General features: G+C 42.7%; 1 protein-coding gene across 9 annotated transcripts in view; it reads left to right on the top strand.

Annotated features, from left to right (window-relative positions):
• LOC106563017 (microtubule-associated serine/threonine-protein kinase 1) overlaps positions 1-19,353 on the top strand; it is a 196,783-nt gene that overhangs the window by 125,750 nt on the left and 51,680 nt on the right. For 3 of the 9 annotated variants that reach the window (XM_014128197.2, XM_014128196.2, XM_014128200.2), the window contains one exon: positions 3,487-3,567. The exons of 3 other annotated variants lie outside the window; for them this stretch is intronic. In XM_014128197.2, coding sequence (XP_013983672.2) covers positions 3,487-3,567 — 81 coding nt within the window. Of the gene's footprint in view, positions 1-1,640; positions 2,030-3,486; positions 3,568-7,672; positions 8,225-19,353 lie in introns of those variants that run through there. 3 more of the 9 variants (XM_045689923.1, XM_014128198.2, XM_014128201.2) reach the window with 2 other exon arrangements.

The raw sequence follows: 19,353 nt of genomic DNA, 5'->3' as shown, positions 1-19,353 counted from the left end.
CTCTGATGAATCACGCTTCACCATCTGGCAGTCCGACTAACGAATCTGGGTTTGGCGGATGCAAGGAGAACGCTACTTGCCCGAATGCGTAGTGCCAACTATAACATTTGGCAGAGGAGGAATAAAGGTCTGGGGCTGTTTTTCATGGCTCGGGCTAGGCCCCTTAGTTCCAGTGAAGGGAAATCTTAACGCTACAGCATACATTGACATTCTAGACGATTCTGTGCTTCCAACTTTGTGGCAACAGTTTGGGGAAGGCTCTTTCCTGTTTCAGCATGACAATGCCCTGAGCACAAAGCGAGGTCCATACAGAAATGGTTGTTGAGATTGGTGGGGAAGAACTTGACAGGCCTGCACAGAGCCCTGACCTCAACACCCGCTAACACCCCCACTAATGCTCTTGTGGCTGAATGGAAGCAAGTCCCCGCAGCAATGTTCCAACGTCTAGGGGAAAGCCTTCCCAGAAGAGTGGAGGCTGTTATAGCAGAAAAGGGGAGACCAACTCCATATTAATGTCCATGATTTTGGAATGAGATGTTCGACTTACAGGTGTCCACTTACTTTTGGTCATATAGTGTATGAGGCCTGCATTGCCCGTGTTCTGCAGAAGTAGAGGTACATAACTGGTTCCTCTTATCACACCCCAGTTAAGCTAGTGCCTGTCCGCCTGCCTGTGCTACTGATTGAGCTGAAGCTGATGCAATGCTCTCTGTCATCTGCAGTAGTGCTTAGTTCCTAGAACCTGGCTCCTGGTAATAAACCATTGAGTGCGGCATTAGTGCATTTTCTGTCTGGTGCGCTGTGCACTCTGTGATAGGCTGTTTGGAAGTAGTCCTGGAAACCGTTGACTGTACTGTTGGCCGGTGCTTTCTCTCCGTCTTTCTCATCATTCTATAAAAATGTGCTTCCAGAGAAAAGTTTGAGACTACAGACATCTTGACGGCACAGCTTGTAACCAATATTCACAATATGAAGTGTGTTTTGATGCGACTGATATTCTCTCCCTGGGTGTTTTCTGAATGATCCTCCAGTATATCATCATGACAGACTATCAATAATGTAGTTATTGATTCAGTATATGTTACATACAGTACATCATGATTATTTCACAATACATATTGTACAACAGTAAGTAGCGTGTGATACACGTCAGGGTGTGTGTTATCGGTGAATAAGCACTTGCCCCAGGGGTGTACTAAAGCACTGCAGTGGTGGAGGGAGGGGGTAGGTAGGGGGATCTTCCCGCTTATTACCTCTCTGAGGTATGCACTTGGACTCCCTGAAAATGACTGCTTTTCATCCATTGCTTTATTCTGAATATCTGTTTGAAATGACTTACGTAGGGTGCACATTTTCTAGTATGACATCACTCTGAGTGCATTTCATGTGGTGGTTTTGAATGGAGGCGATATGGAAATGAATGCAGCCCTGCAGTAACATTGTGTGCTGAGGGGACACCCTGTGGTGTCATGATGATGTGATGGAAAGGATAGACCGCATAGAGGATGAGAAGAGCAGCATATAGGATGAATATATTCTGAGTACTGCTGTTGCTGTAGTGAATCCCCAGTCAGTGGAGGAGGGGACGCGAATGAGCGAGCCCGAGTGTGTGTGTGTGTGTGTTTGCCAAGTGGAGGGGGGAGTGTGTGTGTGAGGGGAGGGGGAAAAGGGGGTATTGTCCTGCCTCCGTACCCTCCTTCCCTCTCTCCCACCTCAGGCTGGCGATCTCCTCGGACAGCCTCAAGGTGGAACGTGGTGGAAGGACCTGAAACAAGCTGCGGTGTTGTCATTGCCCCTTTTCTTTCCCCTCCCCCCCTCTTTTTGTCGGAGGAGAGAGTTGGGCTAGCCCCATTCCTCTATGGTGGTGGCTGGCTCTGGCTCTTTGTCGGCTCAGTGTAGGGTAGAGGATAAGGGGGGGTGGCTGAGGCTGAGCGGTGTGAATATAGCATGTGCACCATAGAGCAAGCGAGCACAGTTCAGCCATGAAAGCCCAGCGGGAGAGGCTGAGGATTCCGGGACTGACGTTGGAGTGAGTATTTTCCCTATCTTCTTCTTGTGGTGGTGACCGCACCACTGCTCCACACTGCAGCAGACGGCAGACGGTCTCTGCCGTTGCTGCTGCACCTCCTGTTTTTCTTTTCTCTCTAGCTAGTAGCATTGTGGAGCGTTTAGCATTATGCAGCATTGCCACATACAGCAGCAGCACTGTAGCAGTGTACACAGTAGGATGTGTCACGTAAAATCCTCTGTAGTGATAGTGACGGGGACAGTGAGTGTGTGTGTGTTGCTGTGTGTGTCAAGCAGAGGACTGCCACACAACCTCTGTTTGGTTGTGATGAAACCCACTGACACACACAGACACACCCACACACAATACAGTGATGATTAAATGGCAGGCTTTTATGACGCATGATCAATAAGTTGATGGGCAGTGGAGTGGCCTTATACCCAAGGCCTTGTTTTTATGTTGGATAACAGATCCTGCCTGCTACCAGTGACAGTAATCTGCTGGGCCAGAGACCCAAACAACAAGCACTCTGTTATGGCCCTGTTGTGTCCCTGTTGCACATCACACAGATTAGTTCTTTGTGTAATGACTTGCGAAGGCAGTCGATTGGGTTCTCTCGGGTCACCAAGGCACATGTTTGTTTGCGTCCTCCGAGACTTCTGCTAGCGCAAGTTTAGGTATTGCTAAGTCGGCATATACGTAGCCTACGCATCTAATATAGATCCAGTTCAGTGTCGTTACTGACAGGAAGGTCAATTCTGTTGCTCTATGGAACAATACTAGTGTTTAATCGTGGACTACTGATACTGTTGAGATGCACTGTGTTATTTGCTAATACATTTTGATTGTGTCTACTAAGTGCCATGATAGCAGGCAAAAGTCTGACTTTTTTTTCTACTTGATTTACACAAAGTAAACAGGCAGCGGTTTGGAGGGCTGAATGACATCCTTCACATGTAAAGTAAACATCTTTAAGAAGTGAGCTTTCTTTCCTTGCCAGTGAAGTTACTATAGAGGTTTTTTTTTTCTGTTTTCTCATAGCCTTGGGTAATCCTTCAGATTTCAAGTAGGGTTTGGTTGCACTGTGCGCCTGTTTCAGGTTTCACTCTCCACCTCCTGTGTGTGTGCGTGTGTGTGTGTGCGTAGTATGGATGCTTTTTATGATAATCACTTAAGCCTAGAAAGCCTCAAGGACCAAACAAAGTCTCTAATCCTCAAAGATGCTAAACCTGTGTTGCGTGAACAGACAAGTGCCTTGGTAACCTATTTCCAAAACACAATTTAGTTTCATTTCAAAGCTGTGCTGCTGCTCCTCTGTGGTTAATGTATGTCAGCTAGCTAGCAGAACAGGGTATGTGACTGCATACATCAGCCCAAATCACTTCACAGGGCTTATAAGTGAAAGTAGCCATTGTCCGTCCTGTGCAAACAGCGCGCTAAAGGAATCACTATTTACAAAACTTACTTTTAACTTCCAGCCTCACTCCCCGAAGCTTGAGCCCGACACCCACAAGTCCTTGCAGCCCTCTCAGCCCGTTGCACGCATTTCATTTTTGGAGGTAAGCGTCACGAGCTTCTTTGACCATCATGTTAATTTTATATTTGTGGGTTGAGGAAAATCCATGCTGGACTGTGAAAGGTTTGAGTCGATATTCCATGCGATCATTAGTTTGTCATAACAGAAAGGTGTTTTTTTTCCTCTCTGAAATCGGTTTCCTTTGGTGCAGCTTTGATGGAAGAGGATAGAGTGCTTATATAATGTTCTTAGTGTCACCTCCTTCCTCTTACTCCTTTTCTATAGTCTGGTTTTGAGGCTTCTCTTTCAAGTGCAAAGAAGGATTCGTGGCATTTTACGATTCTTCAAAGTGGGGAATGGTCAGAATCCCCATGCTTGATTGATTTATTAGAAAATGCACTTGAAAGAAAGGGGTCATACAGTGATTTTTAGGTCACAATGTTGCATACCTTTTTTCCATTACTGTTTGCTCTATACCTCTTGTTTTAGCCGTCAACCATATGACCTTGACCTTCCAACCATCCAAGTAAGTTAAGTCCTTTCAACCTCGGAGCCAACTGAAACCTTAGATCAACACTCCCCCACCCTTTCCCCAAAATTAGGTGCGCTACATACCGCTCATGTTGGCCAATAGCAAAATGGATTCACATGGAACATACTGTATCTGGTCAAATGGGCCTGTGCTTCTTGCTACTGTGGCTGATGCATGTCAAGACTTCAAATGGAGTCTGTATCATCTGGAGGAGTGACAGGAGGAGGGGGCAGGGTGGTATGGCTGTCTCCCTGAGTGTTTCCTTCACTTCTCTCTCTCCCTAAATCCTCTCTGCGTAGCACACTAATGATGTCAGAGATAGCAGGTCACACTGTCCTCTTCACTGTCTCTTGATGTGTCGCATGGCGAGCCGCCGTGAATCAGCCTTTTGTTCCTGGAGTAGGTTCATCTGGTTTCGCATATTCAACTGGGTCATTGAGCCCGAACCCTACTTTTGTTGTATTTGCCATTTTGGCTCGTTAATGTTTACATGACCCCTAATTTTCTCAGCCTCTTAGACCAAGTTCTTTGGTTGTAATGAGAAGGACAGAACAAAAGGAAAAGGAGTTCATCCTTTCTGGAAAACATGCTGTTTTTCTTGTGTGATTGATAGGCTACAGATGACTTGAATTAGTCAAGTTCAAGAGAACACGGTAGAGGCGGTATCCATTCTAAATTCCTGAAATTATTCATATTTCTATATTTATTCACATGTGTGCATCAGTTTCATGCTCATGTTTTATTGATAACAACCTTTGTAGTATAAATGCTGTCGTGGTTACTGTTTTGTGACGTTTGGAGTGGACTCATGTCATATTTTATGGACATTAATATTCTTTATATAGTATGCTATACTTTTTTATAAATCCATTGGCGGTGCATGTGTTGACACCAGACACGTTTTCAACTGTGAATATACAAACAGTATGAAAGACAGAATTGTCGATCAATAGGTAGCAGAATGCCCCCTCGCGTCACCCCTGACCACATTGTGCTGCTAACTACACTCTTACAGTTCCATTGAGAAGAACAGTAGATTAACATTCAAGTTATTCACTTCCACAAAGATTGCAACATTTATGCCGTACAGTAGTAGCATACTGTTCATAGTTGAAACTAGAAAATATCTTAATTGAGAATTTTATAGGAAAGTGGCTAATCTCCAAAAAATCATCACATCTTTGATGCTAGTCTTTCCTCCTATCTGCATTTTGTAAAATGTTGGCATATATTTGTTTATATGAAATTTCACTCCGTAGTTGATGACCTGAACTGTAATGTGTAATTGAATTATGTCTTTTGTTGTCTCCTGGTTACTGTTAGTGTCACACTGTGAGTATCCAATGGGAAGGTCTACACACTGACTAGTGAACCCCTCAGACATGAGCATGCTTGTCAGAGCTATCTTAGCGTTAGCTGCTACTGCTAGCTAGTTTTTTTTCCAGTTTGACTTTGTACATTTATTCTACAATATTGCCCTGTTAGAATTTGTTTTACTAGCTACAACAAGTTTAACAGGTTTGGTAATCAGGTCATGTCTACCCGTTAAGAAACAAAAGGCAAATCTTAGTTGCTATAGTAGCTTGCTAATGCTAACCAGTCAATGAGAAAAGGATATAATTACTTGCAAGGCTAACCAGCAAGGGCAGGCTGGGTATCCATCAGCTAATCCAGCTTCAGAATAAAGCCTTTGAAGTCAAGTATCTGGTGTCAGTCAGAATTCCCCCATGTGTAATATCAGCCATCAAGACAATAATGTTTCACAGTGATTCCAGAGAACATGGTGAACTTTAATCAGGATTAATGAATTAGGGGAGATTACTCGACTCGGCTAATTGCTGTGCTGCACAGAATGTATAATTTCCCCCAAAATTTTTGAAACCCATTACTGTAAATTATGGGCAAGAGAATTAGCACATCAAACCAGAACACTTCCTTTCTTATTAGTCCTTCCTTTTAGTCTAATGTACTGACACAATGTTTCTATTATGTGCATATTCCAGTATATTTGAGTCAAAGTTTTGTAGTAAACTGTAGTTTGAAGTCAACACCAATCAGAATGTAACAGCTTTCCCATATAGTTTATTTATCATTAAAATATATTTATTCACATTTTAATAACATTGTGTAACCAACAGAATATCTGTTGATGTCTGACGGACTGCAGAAACATCAATGTTTTAAAAATCTATAAACCACCAGTTTTAAAGTGCACCTCTACAGACATCATTTAAATGCGCTTCCAATAAATTGTAACCTCAAATTGATCTTCTGACTAGTCTGCGCATATCTATCTAATAACTGAACCAGTTTACCATTAACGATGGTTGTGCCTTTGAAATCACCCTCTTATCTGGAGCACAGAAGCAGAGCAGGGCCATAATTAGTGCTGCGCTGGGCCTGTCACATCGCTCTACCGGGACACAGAGCTCTGAGGGGGGGCTGGGAGGCCTGTACCTGACGTCAGCATCACTGCTTCACATTTTAGGAAGGTGTTCTATCACAGGTCCTGACGAGGGACCCTGGGGTTTTACAGAGCATGTGTCTTTATCAGCAATGGTTCTGACTATTGGCTAGAGCTCTCTGAAAGCACATGGTCTGACCAGAGCGCAGAGTTTTTCTTGGTCAGGTAATTTGATTGAACCTGATTTGTATGACCGAACGATGATCTTTTTGTGTTCATTGCAGGGACTTGCTACAGTGTCTATAGCTAGACTATCTATAGATAGGGCCAGGAGTACTTCCTGGCCAGGTCACGTGGTTCCAGGAAAAACTGTCTGGACGTTGGACTTTGGCCACTGTTTGGAGCACTGCATCAGTTGGCAATCAATGCCTGTGTCCTGTGATTGGATCCCATTCTGTGTCCCTGACTGGGTGTCAATGGGTGTCACTATTTCCCCTCAGGGAGTGTTATGTATCTCCCAAGGCTCCTCAGGTGGAGCATACACAGTGTAACATGAACCTGGCTGAGATCACTGTTGACTCCCCGTCATGCCATGCTATCTGCTGTGGTGTGTGTGGCTGCATGCCTCTCCTCCTACCCAACTGCCTGCCTAGCCCCCCTTATCACAAACAAACGTGCAAGCTGATCTCAGCCGACTGCCAAGACTGTGTGTATGTGTGCCAGTCTGTGTGAGTGCTTGCACGTGTGTGTGCGCGCGCCCATGTCTGTGTGTACGTGTATGTGTGTGCATGGGTGTCTTATCTGACCCATTTGTTTATCTATAGTCCCCTGTATTTGGCTTGTTATCTTCCTTTAAGATGAGACAATGGGATCAAAGGGTGGCAGGAGTTAAGATGAGATTGTCTGTCATGAAGTGAGTCAGCCTCTGTCTCACTGCTTGCTTAAGAACAAACTGTAGGAGGAACTGTAGAAGAGAGAGGGGAAGCCTGACTGCCTTAATAGAGGACACTCGTGGAAAAGCACAGCATTTCCATTTCAAACAGGACCTGCTTAAGATCGGCCAGCCCATGAGGCATTTTGGAGGGGAGCCAGATTGCGAAAGCTGTGAATGTACCGCAATGTCTGCTGGTGATGCAGCACTGCTCTGACTCACACACATCCCCCCCCCTGCGCTCGGGACGCGGAATGGTAGATGCCGCCTGTTACATGATATGGAGCATGTTGAGCTGGTAGAGAGAGAGAGAGCAGGGTGAGTGACTGTATGGGATCTGGAAACAAATGCACAGAGAAAGGAAAAGCAAAAGTCATCTTTTATAAGGTGTCATATCCAGGTCGTAGAGGCTTATAAGCTGACCTGAATCAAACAAAGTGTTCCCTGGAGTACTTCTTTTATTTTTCGTTTTTTTGGGACTGCAATTAAAGGACGCTGCAGTGTCCACTCTGCCAGTGTGTGTGTATGCCGCAGCTGGCTGCAGATGTGTCCGAGCAGCAGAGTAAGTTTGGAGCCTTGGAGGAGGATGGGGGCTGTTCGAGTATTGGCGCTTGTCGCCGGGACTGTTGTTGTAGGGGACGGGTCACCCCCCATGTCCATGACACCCGGCGCTTCTCATCGCCAGGTCTTTTGAGACCCTCAGTCCACGTCCCGCTTCCTGGAAGGGGCTGGCATGACTTTGGCACAATGTCGGACTCCAGTCTGTGGACGGTTCTCTCCAATTTTACCATGCCACACTTTCTCAGCAGGGCCAGGCTCAGACGTTCCAAAAGGTAACCTTGATGACAAACACCGTGTGTTTTGTTCAGTGAGGTGTAGGTTTGGTTCTTCTATCTGTCATATGTAGGCTACTTAGGACTTTGTAGCCAGAGTTGTTTGAAGAATTCAGAGATGGGTAGAAGAGCAAGCCTATTCTTCTACCTTTTGAATTGGACAGACCAGTGAGTGACCAGTAGCGAATGTGTTGTTACCTTGTTGGGGTCATCTGAGATGTTTTATGCTGACGTTAACCCGGGACAATAAGTTGGGTGTTACTGCCTACCTATTGTGTGGGATTGAGCCTTGTGGCACTGTAACGCCAGTTGAATGTTTGATTTGCTTTCAAGGCAGTATCTTGTGGGCCATGCACTCTATATAAAGGAGTATGATTACCCTGTCTCCTTAAGATGGAACAGGGGAGTGTTGACTTTTAGGAATATTATCTGAAATGTGATATCTGGTACCTCTCATCTGTTACCTCATTAGAACAGAAGCCACAATTGAATTGTTTTTTCAAACTCTTCCCATGAATACTGTAGGTGTGTCTTTAAGATTATCGGTGGAGTTTGAGCTTCATACAATGATCTTTCATTGAAAATTCTTATCTCTGAAGCACTGCATCGTCCAGAGGTTTGTAAGTTACATTGCGCTCTTCCTCACATGCCAGTTTTTTGTGTAAACTGGTGCATTTGGTCCAGTCCCTCTGAAACTCATTATTTATATTCCACGGGTTGACCTATTTTATACTAAAGAACAGCTTCATATCAAATGGATGTCCTCACTGCATTTTCAGGACATGCTGTACTGCACTTTGTAATCTATTCCTTTCATCAGAAAATCACCAGGGGGCTTTTTTCAGTATAAAGACATAGATTTATGGGAGTAACTGAAACAAATTGAGATAAGAGGCTGTTTAGTTTATTAGGATCCCCATTAGCTACTGCACATACAGCAGCTACTCTTCCTGGGTTCCACATAAAACGTAGAAATACATGAAAGTTCAGAACAGTTGTAGACAAGAACAACATATGGTATTATGTTGAATACAAGATACAAGATAAAATAAGAGTTATATACACAACAAAAATATAAACGCAACATGCAACAATTTTTAATATTTTACTGAGTTACAATTCAGATAAGGAAATCAGTCAATTCAAATAAATTAGTTGGGCCGAATTTATGGATTTTACATGACTGGGAATACAGATATGCATATGTTGGTCACAGATACCTTAAAATAAGGTAGGGGCATGGATCAGAAAACTAGTGAGTATCTGGTGTGACTACCATTTGCCCCATGCAGCACGACAAATCTCCTTCGCATAGAGTTGATCAGGCTGTTGATTGTGGCCTGTGGAATGTTGTCCCACTCCTCTTTAATGGCTGTGCGAATTTTCTGGATATTGGCGGTAACTGAAACGCGCTGTCGTACACGTCGATCCAGAGCATCCCATACGTGCTCAATGGATGACTTGTCTGATGAGTATGCAGACCATGGAAGAACTGGGAAATTTTCAGCTTCCAGGAATTGTGCACAGATTCTTGCGACAAGGGGCCGTGAATTATGCTGTAACATGAGGTGATGGCGGCGGATGAATGGCACGACAACGGGCCTCCAGGTCTTGTTACAGTATCTCTGTGCATTCAAATTACCGTTGATAAAATGCAATTGTGTTTGTTGTTTCTAGCTTATGCCTGCCCACACCATAACCCCACCGCCACCATGGGGCACTGTTTGCAACGCTGACATCAGCAAACCCCTTGCCCACACGACGCCATACACGTATTCTGCCGTTGTGAGGCCTGTTGGACGTACTGCCAAACTGTAAAATAACGGAGGCGGCTTATGGTAGAGACATGAACATTAAATTCTCTAGCAACAGCTCTGGTGGACACTCCTACAGCCATCATGCCAATTGCACACTCCCTAAAAACTTGAGACATATGTGCCATTGTGTGTTGTGTGACAAAACTGCACATTTTTAATGGCCTTTTATTGTCCACAGCACAAGGTGCACCTGTGTAATGATCATGCTGTTTAATCAGCTTCTTCATATGCCACACTTGTCAAGTGGATGGATTGTCTCACTAACTATATGCTCACTAACAGGGATATAAACAAATTTGTAGACAAAATTTGAGAGAAATTAGCTTTTTGTGCGAATGGAACATATCTGGGATCTTTTATTTCAGCTCTTGAAACATGGAACCAACACTTTACATGTTGTGTTTTATATATTGTTTCAGTGTATATTGGAAAGACACCGAGACAACTAAAATACTATTTACATTCTATTCATACAGTATATACTGTACATATTTACATTCTTATATACAGTACAGTTAAATTAGATCTTTAGAAAGAGGAAAAATAAAAATTACAAGCATGTTGAATTACAGAAAATTGTGCAAATCACAGAAATGGACAAGATGTCTTTATCAGTTTTTTTTTTTTAAAGCTAAGCTTGCTTTTTGCCTGAGTAAGCTGGCCGAGTATTCCACGATGACATGGCTCTATACATAACTGAGCGATGAGTTAAATCTGTTTTTGGTTTGGGTACCGTGAAGAAACCCATAGTGGAATGTCGGGTGGGGTATGTATGTCTGTTTGAAGTGAACGCAACTAGATTATACATGTGGTTAGGCATTTTTTAACAGAAATGTTTCTTAAAAAGAGAAGTAGCACATTTCACCTCAACCATGAATGTTGTTAATGTTTGTTCTGTGCAGTTAATGGCAAGGTGTGCTGCTTTGTTTTGAGCCAGCTGCAGCCTTGCTAGGTCTTTCGTTGCTGCACCTGTAGTGGATTGGAGCCAAAATGGGCAGGGTCAAAGTTAACTGAACTAGAGGGATTACTGTGAGTGAATAGGTGTGTTTATATCAGTAATAAGTGATTTTATTATGTGGAGATCAGAGCTTTCTCGGTTGAGATCAGATGGGAGGGATGTTGTCCCATGTAAGGAGACAACAGAACAGTGCACAGAACTACTGTATGGTCATGTCCTGAACTGGGATGAACTTCAATGGGTTTATTCCCAGTTGTGTAATGCGAATAGAAGTGTACCATATAGAAATTACATTGTTCTCTAACTCCACGTTATTATGAAAAATACCCATTGTCTCTGACTTGTTATATTTTTATCTGTGATGAACCATTGAGCCATCTGAAGTGCCGTGCTGGGTATTTGTGTTGTGGCGTTATCCACTCTTCCTAATACAAAAATGTAATTCTTTCTTTTTACTTTTTGGGTTTTGTTTTGTATTGCTAGGTATTACTGCACTGTTGGAGCTAGAAACACAAGCATTTAGCTGCACCTGCGATATCTTACAAATCTGTGTACGCGACCAATAAACTTTGAATTGATTTTTAAAGTAGGATCTTTGAGGTGAAAAGGGCATGCAATATGGGAATATATTTAAGTAATAAATCTTAAATTTCATCAAACATTTCTATAAAAGCAGTATTCCCAATTGCCCAAATTGTGGTAACGTACAGGAACTCAAGTCCTTTTGTTCTTCCGATCTGGAATACCTCACCATCAAATGCCAACCGCATTACCTCCCGAGATGATAATTTTATTTGGTCATCGTCACGGCCCTGTATATTCCCACCCAAGCCGACACCGCGACAGCTCTCAACTACACTAGACTTTGTGCAAACTGGAAACCTCATATCCTGAGGCCGCATTTAATGTAGCTAAGAAATGTATGAAGGAAATCTGAGGAAAACGCTACCGAAGTTCTATCAACACATCTCCTAGGCTACTCGCGGATCGAGCGCTAGTGACCATTACTTCTCCCCCTTCCGGGGTGGCTACAAGGTCCTCATTTGCCCTCCCTTCGGCAAATCAGATCTCCTCTCCATTTTGCTCCTCCCCTCCTATAGGCAGAAAGTTAAACAGGAAGTACCTGTGGTAAAGACTGTTCAACGTTAGTCTGTCCAATCGGAATCTATTCTTCAAGATTGTTTTGATCATGCAGAATGGGAAATGTTCCGTGTAGACTCTGAAAATAGAATCGATGTATACACTGACTCGGTGACTGAGTTCATCAAGAAGTGCATAGAGAATGTTGTTCCCACTGTGACTATTAGAACTAATCCAAACCAAAAATGGATAGATGGCATATGCCAAACTGAAAGCACTAACTACCACATTTAATCATGGCAAGGTGACTGGGAACATGTATGTGTACAAACTGACCAGCTACAGTATTCCCTCTAAGGCAATCAGAAGCAAAATGACAGTACAGGGATAAAGTGCAATTCAAAGGCTCAGGCACAAGACGTCTCCACAATTCATTATTTCACTGTTACTATTACAGAATCTTAGTTTTTTTTTATTCACAACTTAGTATATCCATTTAAATCTGAAAATAAATAAATAAAATTGACACCCAAGACTGGTAGCACAGCCAATCAAGCGCTTCCTATAGCCATCGATGTGCTTCCTGCACCTCTGTACTGGCAGTTTGTCCCACTCCTGTTGTGCAAACTGCTTCCATCCTTCCACAAGTTGTCAGTGGTATTTAGATCTGGACTCATTGCTGGCCACTTCAGAACAGTCCAGCGTTTTTGTCTTGAACCATTTCTTGGTGCTTTTTGAAGTGTGTATGGGGTCATTGTCCTCCTGGAAGACCCATGACCTTTGACAGAGACCCAACTTTATGACACTGGGTCTAACATTGCACTCCAAAATGCCTTGGTATTCTCCTGATTTCATGATGCCATGCACACGTTCCAGTGCCAGAGGCAGCAAACCAACCCCCTAAATATCACTGAACCGCCTCCATGTTTGACTGTAGGGAAGTTATTTTCTTTGAAGGCCTCATTTTGTTTTTACGTCATTTATTTTTTTAAGTTCAACAGTTTTCTGGAAGAAATAGTGCATTGTTTGAAAAAAGTGCAAGGGTGTCAATATGCTTCGACACCACTGTATGTGACAGGGACTCCGTATAAAGGGAAAGCCAAACACTGAGCCGCCGACGCGGGCTACTGCCGCTCACGAGGACTGTGAACTCTCGTTCTCCGTGGCCAACATGAGTAAGACAATTAAGCGTATTAACCCTTGCAAGGCTGCCGGCCCAGACGGCCATCCCAAGCCACATCCTCAGAGCATGTGCAGACCAGCTGGCAGGAATGTTAATGGACATATTCAATCACTCACTATCCCAGTCTGTTGTCCCCACTTGCTTCAAGATGTCCACCATTGTTCCTGTACCCAAGAAAGTGAAGGTAACTGAACTAAATGTCTATTCATCATGAAGTGCTTTGAGTTGCTAGTTAAGGATCATATCACCTCGTTGCCCAACACCCTAGACCCACTACAAATTGCATATCGCCCCAACAGATCCACGGATGACTAAATTGCCATCACACTGCCCTATCCCATCTGGACGAGGAATACCAATGTAAGAATGCTGTTCTTCGACTACAGCTCAGCCTTCAACAACATAATGCCCTATAAGCTCATCACTAAGCTTGGGGCCCTGGGTCTGAACCCCGCCCTGTGCAACTGGGCCCTGGACTTCCTGACAGGCGATCCCAGGTGGTGAAAATAGGCAACAACACTTCTGCCATGCTGATCCTCAACACAGGGGCCCCAGAAGGGTGAGTGCTCAGCCCCTTCTTGTACTCCCTTTTCACCCATGACTGCATGGCCACGCACATCTCCAACTCAATCATTAAGTTTGCTGACGACAAGGGTGGTAGGCCTGATTACCAACAACGACGAGACAACTTACAGGTAGGAGGTGAGGGCCCTGGCAGACTGGTGCCAGGAAAATTACCTCTCCCTCAATGTCAACAAAATGAATAAGCTGTTCATGGACTTCAGGAGACACCAGAGAGAGCACACCCCCATCCATATTGACGGGACCGTAGTGGAGAGGGTGAAAAGCTTCCATCACTGATAATCTGAAATGGTCCATTCACACTGAGTGTGGTGAAGAAGGCGCAACAGCACCTGTTCAACATCAGGAGGCTGAAAAAAATCTGTCATGGCCCCTAAGACCCTCACAAACATCTAAATATGCACCATTGAGAGCATCCTGTTAGGCTGTATCACCACCTGGTACGGCAATTGCAACATCCTCAGGGCTCTCCAGAGGGTGGTGCAGTCAGCACAATGCATCACCGGGGCACGCTGCCTGTTCTCCAGGACATCTACAGTACCTGGTGTCACAGGATGGCCAAGAAGATCAAGTACCTCAGCCACCCGAGTCATGGCCTGTTCACCCTGCTAACATCTAGAAGGTGGAGAAAGTACATGTGCATCAAAGCTGGGACCGAAAGACTGAAAAACTGCTTCTATCTCCAGGCCATCGGACTGTTAAATGCCCGGTACTCTTCTCTGCACCTTAGTGACTGCTGCCTTCAGAAAGTATTGACTTTTTGAACATTTTGTTGTGTTACAGACAGAATTTAAAATTGATTAGCTTCTTTTTTTGTGTCACTGGCCTACACACAATACCCCATAATGTCAGTGAAATTATGTTTTTAGAAATTGTTACAAATTAATAAAATATGTAAGATACTTATGAAAAAAAGAAAACACTATATCTTGATTACATAAATGTTTTACAAATGTTAATTTTTATTCCACTTTGACATTACTGAATATTTTGTGTAGATTGTTGACAAAAATTACGATTAAATCCATTATAATCCTTGTAACACAACAAAATGTGGAAAAAGTCCAGGGGTGGGAATACTTTGAGGCACGGTACATACAGTTGAAATCGGAAGTTTACATACACAAATTTGTTGTTAACAAACTATAGTTTTGGCAAGTCGGTTAGGTCATCTACTTTGTGCATGACACAAGTAATTTTTCCAACAATTGTTTATAGACAGATTATTTCACTTATAACTCACTTTAGGAGGAACTGGTGCACTTCACAAAATAGATGGCATCATGAGGCAGGAAAATTATGTGGATATATTGAAGCAACATCTCAAGACATCAGTCAGGAAGTTAAAGCTTGGTCTCAAATGGGTCTTCCACATGGACAATGACCCCAAGCATACTTCCAAAGTTGTTGCAAAATGGCTTAAGGACAACAAAGTCAAAGTATTGGAGTGACCATCACAAAGCCCTGACATCAATCCTATAGAAAATTTGTGGGCAGAATTGAAAAAGCGTGTGCGAGCAAGGAGGCCTACAAACCTGACTCAGTTACACCAGCTCTGTCAGGAGGAATGGGCCAAAATTCACCCAACTTAATGTGGGAAGCTTGTGGAAGGCTACCCGAAACGTTTGACTCAAGTTAAACAATTTAAAGACAATGCTACCAAATACTAATTGAGTGTATGTAAACTTCTGACCCACTGGGAATGTGATGAAAGAAATAAAAGCTGAAATAAATCTCTTCTATTATTCTGACATTTCACATTCTTAAAATAAAGTGGTGATCCTAACTGACCTAAGACAGGGAATTTTTACTATGATTAAATGTCAGGAATTGTGAAAAACTGAGTTTAAATGTATTTGGCTAAGGTGTATGTAAACTTACGACTTCAACTGTAATCACTGAACAATGGTCACTTTTTAATAATGTTTACATTCTATTTTACCCTCTTCATATGTACACTACAAGACCAAAAGTATGTGGACACCTGCTCGTAGAACATCTCATTCCAAAATCATGGGCATTAATATGGAGTTGGTCCCCCCTTTGCTGCTATAATAGCCTCCACTCTTCTGGGAAGGCTTTCCACTGAATGTTGGAACATTGCTGCGGGAACTTGCTTCCATTCAGCTACAAGAGCATTAGTGAGGTCGGGCACAGATGTTGGGGATTAGACCTGGCTCCCGTTCCAATTCATCCCAAAGGTGTTCGATGGGGTTGAGGTCAGGGCTCTGTGCAGGCTAGTCAAGTGATTCGACACAGATCTAGACAAACTATTTCTGTATGGACCTCGCTTTGTGCATGGGTGCATTGTCATTCTGAAACAGGAAAGGGCCTTCTCCAAACTGTTGCCACAACGTTGGAAGAATCATCTAGAATGTCATTGTATGCTGTAGTGTTAAGATTTCCCTTCACTGGAACTAAGGGGCCTAACCCGAACCATGAAAAAAAAAAAAACAGCTCCAGACCATTATTCCTCTACCTCCACCAAACTTTACATTTGGAACTATGCATCCGGCCAGGTAGCGTTTTCCTTGCGTCTGCCAAACGCAGATTTGTCCATCGGACTGCCAAATGGTGAAGCCTTACTCATCACTCCAGAGACCGCATTTCCACTGCTCTAGAGTCCAATTGCGGCGAGCTTTACATCACTTAAACCGATGCTTGGCATTGTGCATGGTGATCTTAGGCTTGTGTGCGGCTGCTTGGCCATGGAAACCCATTTCATGAAGCTCCCAATGAACAGTTCTTGTGCTGATGTTCCTTCCAGAGGCAGTTGGGAATCCAGTAGTGAGTGTTGCAACCGCGCTTCAGCACTCAGCGGTCCCATTCTGTGAGCTTGTGTGGCCTACCACTTTGCGGCAAAGTGGTTGTTGCTCCTCGACGTTTCCACTTCACAATAACAGCACGTATAGTTGACCGGCGCAGCTCTAGGAGGACAGAAATTTGACTTGTTGGAAAGGTGGCATCTTATGGTGGTGCTACGTTCAAAGTCAGAGCTTTTCAGTAAGGCCATTCTACTGCCAATGTTTGTCTATGGAGATCGTATGTTTGTGTGCTCGATTTTTATATACCTGTCGGAAACAGGTGTCGCTGAAATGGCCAAATCCACTCTTTTGAAGAGGTGTCCACATACTTTTGTATATATAGTGTATATACCTTAAGGCTGATCCTATATAACTACTGCTATACACACCTTTTCTATACTGTCTGTTTCACACAATTTTTATTTTATATATATATATATATATATATATATATATATATATATATATATATATATATATATATATATATATATATATGACATTGCTCATTCTGATAATTCTTAATTTCTAAACATTTTTGGGGATGTGTGTATTGTTAGGTATTACTGCACTGTTGGAGCTAGAAACAAAAGAAAATTGCCTCACCTGCGATAACATCTGCAAAATATGTGTACGCAACCAATTTTTATTCATTTACGGCCCCATAGTGCATTAGCGACAAATAGCAGAGAGAGCACGTGTTCTCTCTCTTTCTGTCTGTTTCCCTCTTGCTCTTTCTTTCTGTGTTGTGCCTGTATATTGGGCTGATGTCAGCTCATTTGACAAGGAAGCAAAGCTCGAAGACGTTAAAAAAAGCTAGATGAATCATGACTTCTTGTTGTTGACATGGGGTCAAGATAAGAAAGACTTTGGATATTCTCGGATTGGAACGCAAAGCAGTGTTCTAAATTAAGGGAAGGAATTTTAAAGACTTGCTGAACTAAAAGCTAGTGAATGCAGGAAATTCATGTAATAGAGTGCATGAACAGCACAACAACTTTCAAGACAAATGCAGAGCGATTTCCACACAATTTGTCTCTCAGCAGTGTTCCTTTGTTGCCTCTCTCAAAGAAGACTAAATATGTGATTGTGTTTTTTATAATTTTTTTTACATTGGATAAAAGTAGAGACTCGGAGATAGAAAATGGTATATCATACACTGAAGTTGAGGAACAATAGAAAGTAATTTGAGAAAGTTGAGAAAATGGCACTTGATTGTTTTGGTACACGTACTGGAAAGCTCTTCTTTGTCTACACCCATTCAGCATTGTTCACACCCTCTTAAACCTTAGCCCCAAGCATCTCTTTAAGGATTCACATGTTAGGCCTTGTGCTAAACAGAGTGAGTAGTGTAGTAAACAATCAAAGATTCAAGACTAAAAGTAGTAGCCTACAGTGAGGTGTAACTTCAGGTAAAAATACACTATCTAGTCCTTGGCCTACAGTGGATCCTCCTTTAGAAGTTGCGAGCTTACGCCACGGGACTTAGAGGTAATATGTAGATTAGTATGGTACCCTGCGTCACCACTTCATTGCTCCAGACCAGTGCAAGGGGGAGTTATAGCACTGATTATGCTTTTGGGTCCTACTGTGTCTCTAACTGACAATGAATGGGCGACATAAACCTAAATAGAAACTGATAATTGTTCACGACTTCGGTGTTACAGTAAGGTTTTTATTATTTTATTTTGTTAGGATTATTTTGCTCGTACTGTAGTACTTTAGGCCACTCCCGACCGGTCACGTTGTACAGTGTCTGAGTGGTGCAACGGTCTAAGACACTGTGTTGCTACAGATGCTGGTTCAATACCCGTGCCGCCCTTGACTAGGAGACCCATGACTAGGTGTTTGGTTTTTCTCCCTCTAAAACAGAAATGGATCATTCTAAATAACAAACTTGCTTTATTTACAAATTAGTAACGATGTCTCACCCCATGTTCAATAATGGCCTTTTTCTCGCTCATTTTACATTATTTGAAAACAAAATCATCTCCAAAATATTACTAATAATGGAGCTGACTTGGGAAACATTCCTGCTGTTCTGTTCTTAGTGCCAGTCTGCATGTTCAAACTAAAACAATGTAACTAATAATGGCATCTTTATGCTTTCATTAATAAAATAATGATAAAAATACTCTTTCAAAATGCCGAAGTTTATTTAGTGATGGATCCATAACGAATTACTATGGTAATAAATATCACTGAATTACAGAAATATCCTCCAATCCTCTATATGTAATTATTGGGGGAGAGTCACGTCATATTTTTCGATATAGTGTAGGAGCATATTGAAGTTAGAAGCAATAGGATTTGAAGCAAAAGCCTACAAATATTTTACCACCATTTTGCGCTGCTCTGAGACAGGCATGGGGACTGGTCTTGATAAATCAATGAGATTTTAATTTTCACTGAATTTCCGTTTGGGTATTGGTTAGACTATAATTAGAAAATTAGGGTGCAGAAATGTTGTAACCTTTATTTAACTAGGCAAGTCAGTTAAGAAGAAATTTGTATTCACAACGACAGCCTACTCTTTAATCCCCGTCGGGGAATTGAACCTCGGTCTGGTCTCCCACGTGCCCTGTCCGCAAGACATGGGGATTCTTTAGCTAAATAGTCCAGTACTGTACTGCCGACCGTCACGTTGTACAGTGCCATATTTTCCGTTCCATCCTAATGGAAACCCAAAGGGTTTTTCATTATTC

This window comes from Salmo salar, chromosome ssa11, assembly GCF_905237065.1.
Source record: "Salmo salar chromosome ssa11, Ssal_v3.1, whole genome shotgun sequence".
Classification (NCBI taxonomy): Eukaryota; Metazoa; Chordata; class Actinopteri; order Salmoniformes; family Salmonidae; genus Salmo; species Salmo salar.
The sequence above is the reverse complement of the archived record's forward strand: the minus strand, read 5'-3'. Positions and strand labels throughout refer to the sequence as shown.